Source organism: Phyllostomus discolor, chromosome 10 (genome assembly GCF_004126475.2).
Source record: "Phyllostomus discolor isolate MPI-MPIP mPhyDis1 chromosome 10, mPhyDis1.pri.v3, whole genome shotgun sequence".
NCBI classification, from domain to species: Eukaryota; Metazoa; Chordata; class Mammalia; order Chiroptera; family Phyllostomidae; genus Phyllostomus; species Phyllostomus discolor.
The window spans coordinates 70,884,896-70,900,784 of NC_040912.2; the positions used below are offsets into that span (position 1 = coordinate 70,884,896).

The 15,889-nt window shown below is 36.1% G+C and overlaps 1 protein-coding gene across 1 annotated transcript; it reads right to left on the bottom strand.

The window, feature by feature from the left end:
- Window positions 1–248: 248 nt before the first annotated feature.
- Window positions 249–12,329, bottom strand: NDUFA5 (NADH:ubiquinone oxidoreductase subunit A5). Its single transcript, XM_028525498.2, has 5 exons — window positions 12,217–12,329; window positions 11,895–11,939; window positions 7,851–7,967; window positions 3,759–3,824; window positions 249–1,154 (listed from the first exon to the last, which is right to left on the bottom strand). The coding sequence occupies exons 1-5, from the start codon at window positions 12,235–12,237 to the stop codon at window positions 1,053–1,055; spliced, it is 351 nt and encodes a 116-aa protein (XP_028381299.1). The 5' UTR covers window positions 12,238–12,329; the 3' UTR covers window positions 249–1,052.
- Between the last annotated feature and the right edge of the window lie 3,560 nt (window positions 12,330–15,889).

Genomic DNA, 15,889 nt, shown 5'->3' on the forward strand with positions numbered 1-15,889 from the left:
AATGTAACTCAGTCCACTTCATTTAAATATTCATTTAGCATTCAATTTACAGCTTTATAATGGGAGAAATTCATTGGGAAAAAGAAAAATACAATTTTCTTTCTCATTCCGATTCTGCTTTGTCACAGAGACAGCAGAACACACATGCACATGCACACACACACACACCCTGAAGTACTGTCTTTGAAGGTGAGAAATACCAAATTTGACTAAGTTTTCAGAAATGATAAGGGCTAGAAAGAAAAGGCGAGGACACCTGAAAAGTAATTTTATTTTTGTTTAACCTTCAACTTGTCAATTGTTTCTTTCCTTGAACAGCTTTATCTTGATATCCAGCTACACTCATTGGAAACTTAGTAAAAACTACTTGGTGTCTCCACCTGGAAGTTATAACCATACAACTAAGATGTTTTGAATAAAAGCCTATCCACATGCCAGATAAACTTTAGGAACTCTTATCATCTCTTCTTTTACAGAAACTTTCTCTCCTGGTGTAGTTTGACTAAGGGCCAGAAAGCTAACTTCCTTAAATGTGACAAAAGTTTAAGTTTCCCAACTACCACTGTAAGTAAGAAATCTTTCTTTCAAATACAAAATCAATTTCTTCAACTGTACAATGAATTATAATGTAATGGTTTTTCTCTTACGTCACTTCAAACAGCGACCTATACATTTGTTTAAGCAATAATAAATTTCTTCCTGGTTTTGTCAGAATAAATAAAAAATCAAATGTGTCAGAGATACTACTAAAAATATTTCACCTATCAAATATATGGCCTGTGCATTGAAACACAGAAATTTTTCCAATTAATTTTCAAACCTTATAGAACCTCTATTTTATAAAATATCAATCTTTGAAATAATTTGAATGAATGCTTTAACAAAAACTAATTCATAAGTCCCTATTGTCATAATCATCAGTTTTAACAAGTTTCCTAAATATATTCTACATCAGTTTTCTTGATTAGTAGATGTCAATAATATGGACATATTTTTGATAGAACATTTAATTACATCAGTTTCCCTTCAGCACACAAGTCATTTGATGATGATTATATTGGCCATTTCCATTGGTTGGCAGGAGGCTCTTCCACTAACGGCTCCCATGGTTTCCATTGTATCATTTTTCTGGCCAGACTTAGTTCATTTTCAGCCTGTTAATAAAATTTTTAAAAAATCATTTGATTATACTGTGTAATAGATATTTATCATAGTTAATAAGTAAAATATAACCAATTAAAGCTACTATTATTGTATTAATACCTAATAAGCTGTTCTACCACCAAATGTTGAATATTAATTAAATTACCTTAATTGTCACAGCTATGCAATTACTATCAGTAACAAAGATTTTGATTTCTTCTATTTGGTTAAATTTTGCTATTAAATTGTTTAATTGCTGAGTTCAATCTTAGTCATCTATTTCACCATTAGATTACAAATTCTTTGAGGATCAAAAGTATGTCTCCTCATTGATGTCAATGGCTTTCAAACTTTATTTTACCATGGCCCACAATAAAAGAAAAAATGAAAACATTTACTAAGGGATCCACAATATACAAATATAACTCAAACAAAAAAAAAACATTACCTTTACTATGATGCACTCTGTTTTCTACTGTATTTTTTCAAGTGCTAGTCACAAGCCACCTGTCTGATTTCATGTCCATAATCATGAGACCCCTTTATCAAACAGTGATCTATGGAATGTAGGACTACAGTAGCTGCAAAAGATAACTTATTGATTGGATTCGTTTCCTTAATCAGACTGTTACACATTTGTCCTTTCAAACACAACTGATAACACATTTAACAAATATATTTTAGGTATCTCATCATTTCACATTTTTCCTAGAACATACAACAACTCTGGCCAACTTAGAAGAACGCTATTGAATACTTGTCACAATGTCAGAAAAGGAATTCAAACACAGAGTAAGTGCTTAGATTTCATCAAACGCTGTAATTCTAAAGTTAAAAGACAACGTTCCATTTATGCCAGTGGTTCAAGACAGCAACAATCTAAAATGTGTATCAACAACGAGTTGAAGAGTAGACTAAAGGAAAGCTGGAGGCAGAGGTATTTACTAAAGCTCATGAGAAAACAGTAGCAATACTGAATAAAAATATCCCTTAGGATGACCATTTGCCGGCCTTCTGGTCTGGGTCTCTTGAACACTCATGCTTTTTCTACACCCAAAGCACTGTACCGTGTGGGGAGGGTATCTAGCCCTGAAAATCAATGAAGCCAGCCCTATTTCAGGGAGCTGGACCCTAATGCATGTGGCCCTTGTAGCCTACTCCCTCCCTCATCTCTAGCTTCTAACACACTATCCCTTCCTCATTCCTCTTTCACATTCCCTCTAAAAATGGACCATCCATCATGGTAGCCACTATCTAAATAAGACTACTCAGTGATCACTTGAAATGTATCTAGCTCAAATTCAGATGTGCTACAAGTATAAAACACACACCAAATTTTAAAGATTTAGTATAAAAAAGAATGTAAAATATCTCAATTTTTATACTGATTATGTTCCAATAGTAATTTAGATATATTGGGTTATATAAAACATTATTAACTTTATCTTGCCCATAAAATGTGCAGAACTGCATGGCTGACTTAAAAATACTTAATGAACCCTGAGATTACAATTTGTAATAAATTATCAGCTAAAGCATAATCAAAGTGAAATCAGGTAGAAAAGAAAGAGGACTAGGAAGAGGACAATATGAAGTTTGCAATAAGTTCCCATAACAATATATAGTCAATATGGCAAATGAACAGCAAGACCAAGAAAATGGGTCTCTGAGTGACAGCAACAGTCTACACTCCTCAAAAGCTGCCTGAATGCCCCATTCCTCTTTTAACAGAGCCACCTATCAATTCTTTCAAACATCACAACTATTGGTGAAATAACTCCCTAATTTACAATAATTTCTACAATTTCCTTTTATTTGTCCTTTGAAAAAAAGCAAAACAAAAAAAGACATTTTTGAACAATACAAAAACATGTAAAAATCTAATGAAACAGAACTAAATATTTTTCAAACTTATATAAAAGGAAGACATAGGGGTACACAGAGGGAGGATTATTTGACCAAATAAAAAACTGAAAAACCTCTACATATGGGAGAAAATATTTAATTGAAGTCAAAAAGCAAAGAACATACTAAAAAAAAATGTTTAGGCAATATGGCAAAAGATTAAGATTAGTATTACTTTTATTATAAAAAACACTCAGAGAAATATATAAGAAAAACATTAAAAACAAATTAATAGAATAAAAACATTAATTTGTAAGAACATAGTTTAAAGTGTAACCTCACTCGTAATTGGGGAAACAAATGCACAACTTAAAAAAGGGGGTATCATTCCCCCCAATTTAATGAAAAGTTGTAGCATTCTTACCAAGCCATTAAAACTTAAAATATCTAAAAAGATAAAATTATTGAAATAGTAATATTGTTATTCATTTGAACCAACAAGAACGTGCCCCTTATATTCAAAGAATATCAAACTCTGAACTTCTAACAGAAGCTTGTAATTTGTAAATTCAAATTATAATCAATGATATTTAACTAACATACACATCAGGGGTATTTTCTACATGTGATTAGACAGTATTTGGTGAGTTGATATAAGACACTTAGTTTTCCTTTCTTTCTGGAATGTCAGTTTTGTGCCTGTATTCCTTGTGTCTCTGAATTTTTGAAGCTAAACATCTAACATCTAAATATTCAACTTTTTTTTTTACCTGAAGAATCACCTCTTCTATTTGGCCACCCTGAAGTTGGTCTTCTAATTTTTTAACATCTGGTTCCTATAATTTAAGGAAAAAAAAAAAACAACAGAAAAATATTTAAATAAAGAAACACAATATCTGAATGTTTTAATATCCTATATTTTAAAAACTCATATACAAAAAATGTACTTGCTAACAAACGTAATTCATTTTTCTTTCATTGTATTCTTACTAATTTTTACCAGGTATTTGGTGGAAACCCATTTAATCTGTCTATTTCATTACTTTTCTATCTTAACACTAAAAAGTATTAAACATAGCCCTGACTGGTATGGCTCATTGGTTTGGGTATCATCCCACAAACCAAAGGGTTGCCAATTCGATTCCTAGTTGCAGGCTAGGTCCCAGTTGGGAGCATGAGAAAGACAACCAATTGGTGTTTCTCTCGAACATCAATGTTTCTCTCCCTTTCTCCCTCTTTTCCTCTCTCTAAAAACAAATGAATAAAATATTTTAAAAAACATTAAACATATATTTACATGCTTATTAAGAGAAGAAATATGATGCCTAATTCGGTCTGTCTAAAATACAGATTTTAAAATACCACTTTATTTTCTTAGTATTACTTATATTTCCTCTGACACCATTAGTATTAAAAATAATTATTCTATGACCCAGAATTCCACTCCTAGGTATAAACCAAACAGAAACGCGTAATATGTTAACCAACTGACATGTTCAAGAATGTTCCAAGAAGCAAAAATCAGCCTCAAATTACAATCTGTCCAAATGACCATATTTAATAGAATGAATGAACTACAGTATTTGAATATAAGAAAATACTATAAAGCAATGAGAATGAGCAAACTATAACTATAAACAATAGCATAGATGATTCTCTCAAATGTAATGTTAAGCAAAAGAAACCACATAGAACAGAGTAGACACCAATGGTTCCACTCAAAACCTGTCAGAGGTCAGAAGAGCTGTTATCTTTTAGGAGGTAGTAACTTAGAAGGAAACAAGAAGGACTTTGGTGTTCTGGAAATGTCCTCTCTTTTGATTTGCTGTTAACACAAGTGCTATAACTTTGTGAAAATTCATCAAGCTCTACACTTATGATTTCTGCACATTTCTTTGTGTACATTATTCTTCAATACAAGCTTATTAAAAAAAAAAAAAGAAATGCTGATACAGTACCTAGAAGATCCAATGACATATACTTACTTATTTTCCAGGAGACTGAGTTTTTGAAAGCCAAAAACCATACATACACATATGTAAATATATGTAAATAGGGTGAGTTCTGAGGTCATAAATGAAATAAAAGAGTGAGAAAAAAAGATATTCTCTACAGAAATTGGCATGCTACTGCCTCAAGGCATCTGCGGGCTGACCAGTGTATCTGCATGGCTTGTTGTTCCTTCACTTCTAGCCAAGTCTTGCCTTGTGTATCATCTCCTTAGGGAGGACCACTTGTATTGTGGTAAACTGAATACTGCCCCACTGGTTGTACCTGAACTAATCCCTGGAACCTGTGAATGTTAACTTAGATGGCAAAGACTTTGTAAGTATGATTAAGAATCTTGAGATTGGAAGATTCTCCTAGATTATCTGAGTGAGCCTCAAATATGATTACAGGTGTCCTTATAAGACAAAGGCAGAGGTAAATTACACACAGAAAAGGAGAAAGTAATGTGATCACAGAGGCAGAGCATGGAGTGATGCAGCCACAAGCCAAGGAATGCCAAAACTATCAGAGCTAGCAGAGGCAAGAAATGAATTCTACCTACAGCCTCCAAAGAGAACACAACCCTGCCAACACCTTGATTTGGGCCTCTGATACTTATTTTAGACTTTCAGTTTCCAGAACTGTTAAGAGAAAACATTTCTATTGTTTTAAGAGACCAAGTCTGTGCTTGTTACAAGCAGCCATAGGAAACTAATACATATTATAACATATCCTCATTACCCTGGAACAAAATCTTCCTTTTTAAATTTTCCTTCACTATATTTACTATTTTCTGACATACTACGTAATGTACTTCTTTATTCACTTACTTATTTTACTTATTTATTTATTTTTGTCTCCCATAATTAATGAGAAGGCAGGGATTTTGATGTTTGGTTCACTGTCATGTAAACACTAGCTTTCATGCCTAGAACAACATGTGGCATACAACCAGCATTCAGTGTTTCTTGAATAAATAAAGAGTAGTTATAAAGGAAGGGGGGAAAAGCAGATGAACATGTTTGAGAAAGATTGTTTAATTCAAAATTAACTGAGCTACAAAGCCAAAAATCAAAAACAAAAGAGGGAATCTGGTCACTGTTTTAAGAGACCCAGGAAGGTAAAGGTTACAAACCCAAAGAATGTTCATTATTTTCAACTCAAGAAAAGTCAGTGTTAGAAAAACAATTCAAAATTTGTCTTATTGAGGGTAAGCCAGCAATGTGGCTTTTATTTACCAATGGCATAATGCCATTAAGCTAAACAAGGTGGAATGTCCTGAATGCTCAATACATGCTTGCAACTGTGTTAAGCACTTCACATAAATCACCTTATTTAGTCATAACAATAAATGTTCAGGTTAGGTATTAGTACCCCCAAGTTATAGATAAGGAAATTGAGACAGAGAAATGGGTGATATGCCAACAGTAACTTAGCAAGCAAGTATAAGAACTGAGATGAAAACTTTGGACAAGCTACAAACCAGTACTTTATAACAATGCTATTACTGTCTCCCTTAATTAATCTGAAAAAATATTTTTTCATTTCCATTTTAGGCTTAGTCAATAGATACTCTGTAATCATTAATAATATTCACTAAAACTCTGTGTAGCTCTAAGGAGGGTTAAAAATCTGTGATAATTTAACCAAAAACAGGAATCAGTGATATAATTATTATCAAGTGTAAGGGGTTGTTAAAAACTATTTGTTTTTAGCTTTTTGGATTAACAAACATTTCTGAGAGACCTTATATAAGCACTAGGTACTATTCTAAATTCTTGGGATACAAGATGGATGCAATCATCATTCATTAGCAGCTTGCATACTAGCAGAGGAGACATAAACGAAACACAGTAATGTGTGATAGGTACATTACAAGCACGGAAGCTGTCACTCTTTACTTAGGGATGTAAGAAAAGATTTCACAGAAAAGGTAATGGATCTTGAGGACTGAGTAAAAACCACCACACACATAGATAAGGGAAGGGCATTCCAGGAAGATGGGGGGAAAAAGAACACAAAAATACAACTGCATGAAATTCAGATAACTGTCAGCAGTTTGGTATATTGCTGAATATAAGGTACAAAATAGGAAATGGTAAGATTGGGAAGATAACCTAGAGCCAGACCATAGGGAGCCTCCCATCCATGCTAAGGACTTTATCATGTAAGCCAGTGGTTCCTAATCCTGGTTGTACATCAAAGTCATATAGATAAAGATAGCTAGGTGAGTTTCATACCACCAGCTCAGCATAAACCTATAAACTTAGTCTTTGGAAAACATTAGACAGAAAACCATAGTCAAGTGTTTAAGCTGAAAGACACCACGATTTACATACTGAAGAAAAAAATCACTCTATTAGCAGTATAGGACATATAATGATGTGGAATGAACTATACATAGACCAATCAGTTAAACGGCAATGAAATAGCACAAGTCAGAGAAAAGAATTTTAGGACTATTAAGTGAAAGTAATGACAGTAACTATTCTTCATTTGACAGTGCTGTGAGAGAAGAGAGAAAAAGGGCAAAAGTAAAGAAAAATATAAAAATACAGTTTTTCTTTTAAAGTAGAAACAAGTTAAATACACTTCAAAGGTATCTCAGAAGGAAATGCACTTGATCTTATTCTTTTATACCAGTATTTAATAGGCCCTTGCTCACAGAAAGCACTCAGTAAACAGGAGTTTGATAAATGAAAGGGGAAAAGGATAAAAGGAAAGCATGGAAGAAAGGATAATACAAATAAGAAAGTGTAGAATATGCAAAAAAAACAAAAAAAAAAAAAACAAAAAAAACCCCACCAACTGAATTTTGTTAAAGTTTCATTGGATACCATAAATCAAAAAAAAAAACTAAGTCTGGTACTCACCGCTTTAACCATATCCAGCCTCTCATTTGTAATCTGTTCTGTGTACTTTCTATATGCTGCATTTTTAGGTATTTGCTCAAGAACATCAAGAATTTTTGTGTACAATATTCTTAGCCTCTGAAAAGACAAATCATACAAATTTCCATTTTAAAATACTACCAAAGGTTAAATGGAACACTTTAAAAAGTCTTACAGGTTTAAAAAAACAGACAACTGTTTTTAAAAAAGAACTTAATTTTTGCTGTAATTTCTTCATGTCTATGCCATATCTCTTTCACAATTTAGGAAAAATAAAGTTTTCCTTGTTTATTTTTTAATTTGAAATGTTTTAGTTTAATTGTATAAAATCAAAAGGCATACATACACACACACACACACACACACACACACTAACCCTAAAGACCTGTAAGAATTATTTTACTTAAAAAGTGGTCTGCATATTTAGACATTATTTTTATATTTGAATATGATATTCCATAATAGAGGGTATTTTACTATACCAATGCAGAGCCTGTCACAAAGAATATATAATCTGAATTGTGTGGGGGTTTATTTTTAGCCACATTTCTTCTTAATTTTAGCAAAGGGTATGACAAAAAAAAAGGTCTCTTAAGAGACCTGAGTTTTAAAATGAGGTTATTAATGTAGCTCTTTCATACGGTATTGTATAACTTACAATAGTACCTGGCACTCATTAGGTTTCATTAAATATTAGCACTGTTACTCCATAGGGGAAGTAGTCACTTCAACAGGTATCAGAGAAGGGGTCACAGAAAAGGCAGCAATGCAGATAGACCTGGAGGGACAGTAAGACTTGGACAACTAAGATGTTGAAAATGGCCATTTTACACATAGACTACAAATATAGGATTGAATGATAGAAAATACAGGGAACATAAAGAAATCAGTATGTACTTCTATTTTCCTTGATCTGTGTTGTCCAACGGAGTAGCCACCAGCCAAATATGGTAATTGGGCACTTGAAATGAGGCTAGTCAGAACAGAGATGTGGTAGAAGTGTAAACACACACTGAACTTTGAATACTTAATATGAAAAAAGTACAAATTATCAATTTTATATTAACTATACATTCAAATGATAACGTTCTCAGTGTGTTAGATAAAATATATTAAATTGACCTTATTCTTACTGAAAAACATGACCCCTAGAAATAACAAACACATCTTACATCTATGACTTGCATTTTTATAGGACAGCACATGAATACAATATAGGACACATAGGAAATGCTTAGAAGGTAAGCATTTGAGTTGCCTGCTAGAGAAAAGGATTTTAAGTGGTATGGCATGCCAAGTTAATGCATTTGAGCTTTATTCTGTGGGCAATAAAAAGATTTAGGCATAGTTTATGATTAGATCTGAGCTTCCAGAAAGAAATCTGGCAGTAGTGAGTAAAAAGGATTAAATGAAGGAACAAGCAGAAAGGCCAGTAGCAAGGTTGCTGCAATTCTCTAAACAAGAGTAAAGGACTTAACTGTGGTAATAATAGTAGGGAAAGGAGAGAGAGGTGAGACTGGAGAGGTGTTAGAGAAAAAGAGCAACAGCACTCATGACTGGAATGAACATAAAGATTCAAGAGTAAGAGAAGTGTCTACTATGATGTCCAAATTCCCAGCCTGGGGAGTAAGAAGACTCAGATAGGAAAATGGGGACAGACTCATAGATGGAGAAAAGGATGACAGCTAGTGGCAGGGAGGGGCGGGGGAGGCAGGTGAGGGGGTGAGGGATTGAGCAAATAGGAGTCATAGATGCCGACAACAGTATGATGATTTCTAGGGGAGGGGGGGTAGAAGGGGACTAAATGGCAATGGAAAAAATTACAAGATTAAATTAAAAAAAAAAAGAAAAATAGAATCCACAGTGCATGAAACATTTAGAAATGAAAAACCGTAACTTCAGTTTTTGAATCTAAACTGTAATGAATCTGTAATGCATCTAAAGTCATTATGAACTCATAATGAGTACATGACAATCACTTAACATACATTTACTGAGCACACACCATGTGCCAGTCATCATTCTAGCAGTGAACAGAACAATAAAAAAGTGCTGGCTTCATGAAAACCTCCATTCGAAACAGAGACAGGCAAAAAACAAGAGACAGTCTACTGACTAGTGAGATGGAGGGCCACAGTAAGGACTCTTATTTATAGTGAGTACTACAGGAGGGTTTTGAGGAAATGTGTGGCATGTCTTAACTTACATTTTAGCAGGTTGATTCTACTGTGGTTGAAAAATTACTAAACTGAGGCAGTTGACAAATGGAGAGGCCATTAGAAAGCAAATGCAATTATCTTTAGCAGTGGTGATGATGGCTGAGAATTGGTTAGTAGCACAGGTGGTGGTGAGTGGTCAAAATAGGAATATATATTGAGGGCAAAACACAGAGGATTTACTGAAGTACCAAATGTGGTGTGTGAGAGAAAAAAGAAATTAACGATCATTTCAAGGTTTTTGACCTAAGTGGCTGGAAGAATGGAACTGCATTCACTGAGATGAGTAAGCCTGAGAGAGGAGCAGGTTTTAAGGAGATCAGGAACCCAATTTTGGACATGTCAAGTTTGAGTTGCCTGCTTGACATCCAAGTGACGGTGTCCACTATGCAGTTAAATTCACATCACTCTCACAAAGGGAGAGGTCAGTGCTTGATATGGAAATCTAAGAGTTATTAGTGTACAGGGTAGTACTTAAAACTATTAAACTAGATCCAGATACCACGCGAGAACAAATAAAAGTAGACAAAGGGTCAAAAAACTAAGTTTTAGAACACCAACATTTAGAAGTGGGAATATGAGGAATAACCAAAAAGGGAGAGGGGAAAAAGATCAGGCGTAAAAAACAGGGAGAGTCCTGAAGCACAGTATAAAAAGTGCTTGAGGGAGAAGATGCCACATGTGTCAAATGCTGCTACTGGGTCAAGTAAGATGAGAAATGTGAGATGACCACTGAATTTAGCAGTGCCAAGAGCATGGTGACCTTGAAAAGAAAACAGCACTATGGTGAAGCCTGACTGGAGTGTGTTCAAAGGGGAATGAGAGAAATTGGATAGTATGGGCATTTTAACAATGTTAATTCTTCCTATTCATAAAGTGGTATCTGCTTCCATTTACTTGCATCTTCTTACATTTTTCTTCACTGTCTTATAATTTTCTCAGTACAGGTCTTTTACCTCCTTGGTTAAATTTATGATGGAGGGGAGCGGAGCTCGGGGACTGGGTGGAAAAAGGTGAAGGGATTGAGAAGTACAGAAGGGTAGTTATACAATAGTCACAGGAAATACCACAGGTATGGTGCCAGGTGGGTACTGGATAAAGTATCAGGAGGAGCACTTTGTAAAGCATATGATTGTCTAACCCCTATGCTGCACACCAGAAATTAATAAAAAATAATACTGACCGTAAACTGTAACTCAATTTTTTTTAATTTTGAAATAAAACTAAAAAAAATTAGAAACTGTTGAGTACAGATAACGAGTTACCTGTAAAGGGAAGGAGCACAATGGTGTGGTAATTGGAGGGAGGAAAAGGATTGAAGGAGGTATTTTTGTTTTGAGGGGGGTTTTTTTGTTTGTTTTTTAAAGATGGAAGCACGTCAATAGTGAAGGGAAAAACCTACTAAAAAGGAAAAGTGGTGACAAAAGAGGCAAATGCTAGAGCGATACCCTCAGTAAGCCTAAGTGGAATCTCGGGCACCTAGGCAGAAGAGGTGAGGCAGGGGAAAAGGTGAAAAATTAAGATACAGATTTGGGAGATACAGTGTTGGGACACTAACAGAAATACCAATGAAGCCACGAGAACTGCCACAAAAAAGGTCAACAAAAAAAGTGGCTGAAGAAAAAGGTAATGACAAAAAGAAAAAAATGTAGCACCGGATCAACAAAGTAGACCCCTCTTGCCTAGAGCTCACGATGAGGGTTAATTCTGGGCCAGAAATGTCCGTATTCCTTTGACCTGTCGACGAACAAGGTCGCGGGGTTCTCTATTCTTCCTTGGGAATTCTGGAATGAAGAAAAGAGGTACCTACCTCGTGCGGACTCTCACATACCGCCAACCCCACAAGGCCAGTAGTCTGTTCAAAAACAAAAACGACCACGCTGTTTACAATTCGGCGCGTCCACCAAGCTAAGAAAAAGCAACACCCCCAGGTAACAGTGTCCTGAAACCAGCTCCCGGTCTCTCAATGCCGCTAGTTCGGAGCTTTTTTCTACCGCTAGGGCAGAGAAGAACGAGAGCCCCAAAGCACCGCCAAGCCGCGCCAGTTCCAGCTACCACCCGCGGGATGAGGGGCTATAGAGCTGTCTCTACCCTACAGTCTAAATTCCGCCAGTGACCTCCAGTAGCCTCACCTTCTTCAGCAAGCCCGCCATGACAGCGCCGAAGAGAGGAGTACGAGAAGCCCTCTGGGAAATCTCGCTCAGACCCGCTCAATCCACTACCGAGGCCGCCACTACATCACCTTGGAAACAGCTTGGCTCCTCCCCCTCAGGATCTCCACCGGACTGGGCCTTTGCCCCGCCCACTCCATGTGGGAAAATTGACGCACGCGCAATGAGTACACCAGCATCTATCTGGGCACTGGGAGAGAGGGTTGTGTGTTAGGTGTCTTCTGTTTCGCTCCTGTCCCTTCCACCTCTGACAGGTTGCCCAAAGGTTGACGGAAATGCTCCAAGCTGCCAAAATCTTAGACGTAGTCGTTATAGGAACCTGCACTCTGTTTAAACTTGGGCGAACTCTTTGACGTTCCTTTCACAGTGAAGTTGCAGTAAAATGAAAGAGGTGGTGGAGCTGCTGTCTAGGTGAGCTCTTAACTGCAAAGGTTCGTACAGCATTCTCGGTATATTGAGCCAAAGCATTATCAGTATGCAGTTGCATTTCCCATCACAACACCTTTCTTTCCCATTTCACTCACTGAATCTCATCATCCATTTTCTCATTTTCCCAGGCGAAGTGGTATCAGACCACTTTTCCCCACCTACCTATACAAACATTTATTGAGCACGTTAGTTACTGGGACGTAATTTGTAAAGCAGGGTATCACAACCTGGAATTCACAGAACAATGCATTAATAGGCAATTTTAGTTTTCCGAAAAAGGTTTCTATCAAGTGTAACGGTAGTAGAGAAGAGGAAATGACTAACCCAAAATTGTGGGTGACTGGAGTTAAAGAAGGCATTCACTAAAAAGTTAATGAGAGAAAACCAGAACAAGAGAGAACACATATACGAAGAAATATATATTCTAAATAGTAACATTCATAATTTAAATAGTAAAACAACCCACAAAATAGAAGATATTTGGAAGCACATATAATCAATCACAAAAAGATAAGTGGTACCTAGAATACATAAGGAAATTCCACAAAACAGAAGGAATGACCAGGACAAGTCTCTCTGCTTCCATTCCTTCCTTCCTAATTGGAATATCTTAAGTGAGTTAATATATGTAAAGTTCCTGGCTCACTGCATGGAACAAAGCACCACACACATGATTGCTATTAATTTTTAATTATTATCTCAACCTAATAGCTGGAATAATTTTTTAGCAAGTGCTTTGCTCAAAATTCTCCCATGATTTTTCACGAGATTGCCCCTTCTTCCACTCACCTCTGAGACCTAATCTTCTGTTCCCCTTCCCCAGCTCAGGTAGCCGCTCTTCTAACCCTTTTGTGGAAAAACCCTTCCACCAGTTGGGCACATGGCTGGCTCTCTCACATCTTACAAGAATTTCTGTAAAGATTGCCTTCTTAATGTAGCCTACCCTAGTTATAAGATTTCAAATTGCAAGTCACTACGAAGGCACTCCTTACCCTCTTCTCTGCTTCAGTTTTCTTTACAGCCCTTAGCATCTTCTAATATGCCAATTATCTCATGTTGGTGTTTTTGTATAATTCTTTCCAGATATAAGCCACATGTGAATGGAAATTATGTCCTACCATATCTCAAGTGCCTAAAATAGTATGTGGTGCATAATAGGCACTCGGTACATATGTTTTTAGTGAAAATGATAGAAAAGGGCAAAAGAAACTAATAGGCAATTGACAAAAATGGAAACAGGAGCATTCGATAAATATGAAAAGGACTCAACCTCCCTAAAAATTAAGTAAATGGAAATTAACTACAATTTTACCCCCATCTTATGGACAAAAACTATGGACTGAAAATACCAAGTGTTGCAAGGATGTGGAGCAACAGGAACACTCATACACTGCTGATGGGAGTGAATTGGTATAATCACTTTGCGGAATAATTTTACAATAGTTGAAGACATATAAAACCTATAACTGAGTGTTATGGATTGAATTATGTTTCCCCCAAAATTCATATGTTAAAGTCCTAACCCCCACTACCTCAGAAAATGACTCAGAAAATTGGATCATTCCAGATGTAATTCATTGAGGTGCTGTCATCAGAGTGGGCCTGTGCAATATGACCGATGTCCTTATAAAATGGAAAATTTGGACACAGAGAGATGCACTCAGAGAGAATGCCTCCAAGGTTGAAGGCAGAGATCCAGATGATGCTTTTACAAGCCAAGGAACACCAAAGATTGTCAGAAAACCACTAGAGATTAGGGGAAAGGCCCAGATCAAATCCTCTCAACCCTGCCGACACCTTAATGTTGAACTTGTAGCCTTCAACAGGTGAAGTAATACTTTTATGCTATTTAAGCCACTCAGTTTGTGGTATTTTGTTACAGCAGCCCTATAAATCAACATTGAGTAATAGATTAGTTTGATTGTAGGCACCTCTTCATTATTTAGGATAGCTGTCCCTAGAAACACAAGCCATGGGATATAATCTTTCCAGTTCAGGTTACCCAAGGATTAGACTTTACCATAACTTCCATTATAGCTTCCAACTTCTAGCATTTAAATCATTCAAAGTAACAATTCTAAATGGAAGATATATGTTTATATTTGTATTTATTTATTTACAAATGTCCATCTATTAATGGCACTTTAAAGATATGCATATGCATGGGTATATATATAACATACATAAATGTAAAGAAACTATGGGATTACAACAAACTATCTGGTACACCATTTGCTTCTACAAAGGTGACATACTTATCTGGATACACTGGATTAGATACAGGAAACTACATTAAGATTGGGAGAAAATCTCCTAGTTTTCATTTTTTTCTTCTTTCAGAGGTTTTACTTATTTATTTTTAGAGAGAGGAAACGGGCAGGAGAAAGAGAGAGGAGCATCAAAGTGCAAGAAAAACATCAATTGGTTGGCATGGCTCTCACCCTTCCCCAACTGGAGACCTGGTCTGCAACCCAGCCATGTGCCCTCAGTGGGAATTGCACCTGCAACCTTTCACTTTGTTGTATGATGCTCAACCTACTGAGCCACACCAGTCAGGGCAGTATCCTATTTTTCAAACCAGATAATGCTAAAATAGTCCCTGAAATTTAGATGAATAGAAATTTATGAGGTCACAATCCTTGTTCCCTGTCCCTCCACATTCTAAGAATTTTTGTCATTGTGGGGAGGGGGGTGTTCTAGAATGCAGAATCATGTGATTATAAAAGATGCATGTGCTTTCATTTGGTGGAACTTTGAGTTCAGGCTTTTGCTGTACTATATTTGCTAAAGACATGACAGCTAACAGACCTAGCTAATCCTGGCTAAGGTACTGTATAGCTAAACAGTTCTATGTGGTGGGAAAATGAGTAGGTTTTCTGATCCAATTCCTATGCAGAGGAGTGGGACTTAGTCTGAAGGGGGCTAGATAGTTCTATGGCTGGTGACAGTAGAATTAGCTTCCAAGGGAAATCAGCCTTGAATCTACGCTATCAGAAGGGGATTTGGGAATGTTTAATATAAGTAGCAGGGGCATCAGATGCACCATATTTTCAGTTGGAAGAGAGTTCCCAGAGGAGAAAATGTTTGAATCATCAGGAAGGAGACAGATCTTGCAAAGTCCTGTTAATACAGTTAGCAGGCCAGGTGACTTAGAGCTAAAATCTGGATTTCGTCTTTTACATACTTTGCTCTGCAGGACTTCCAG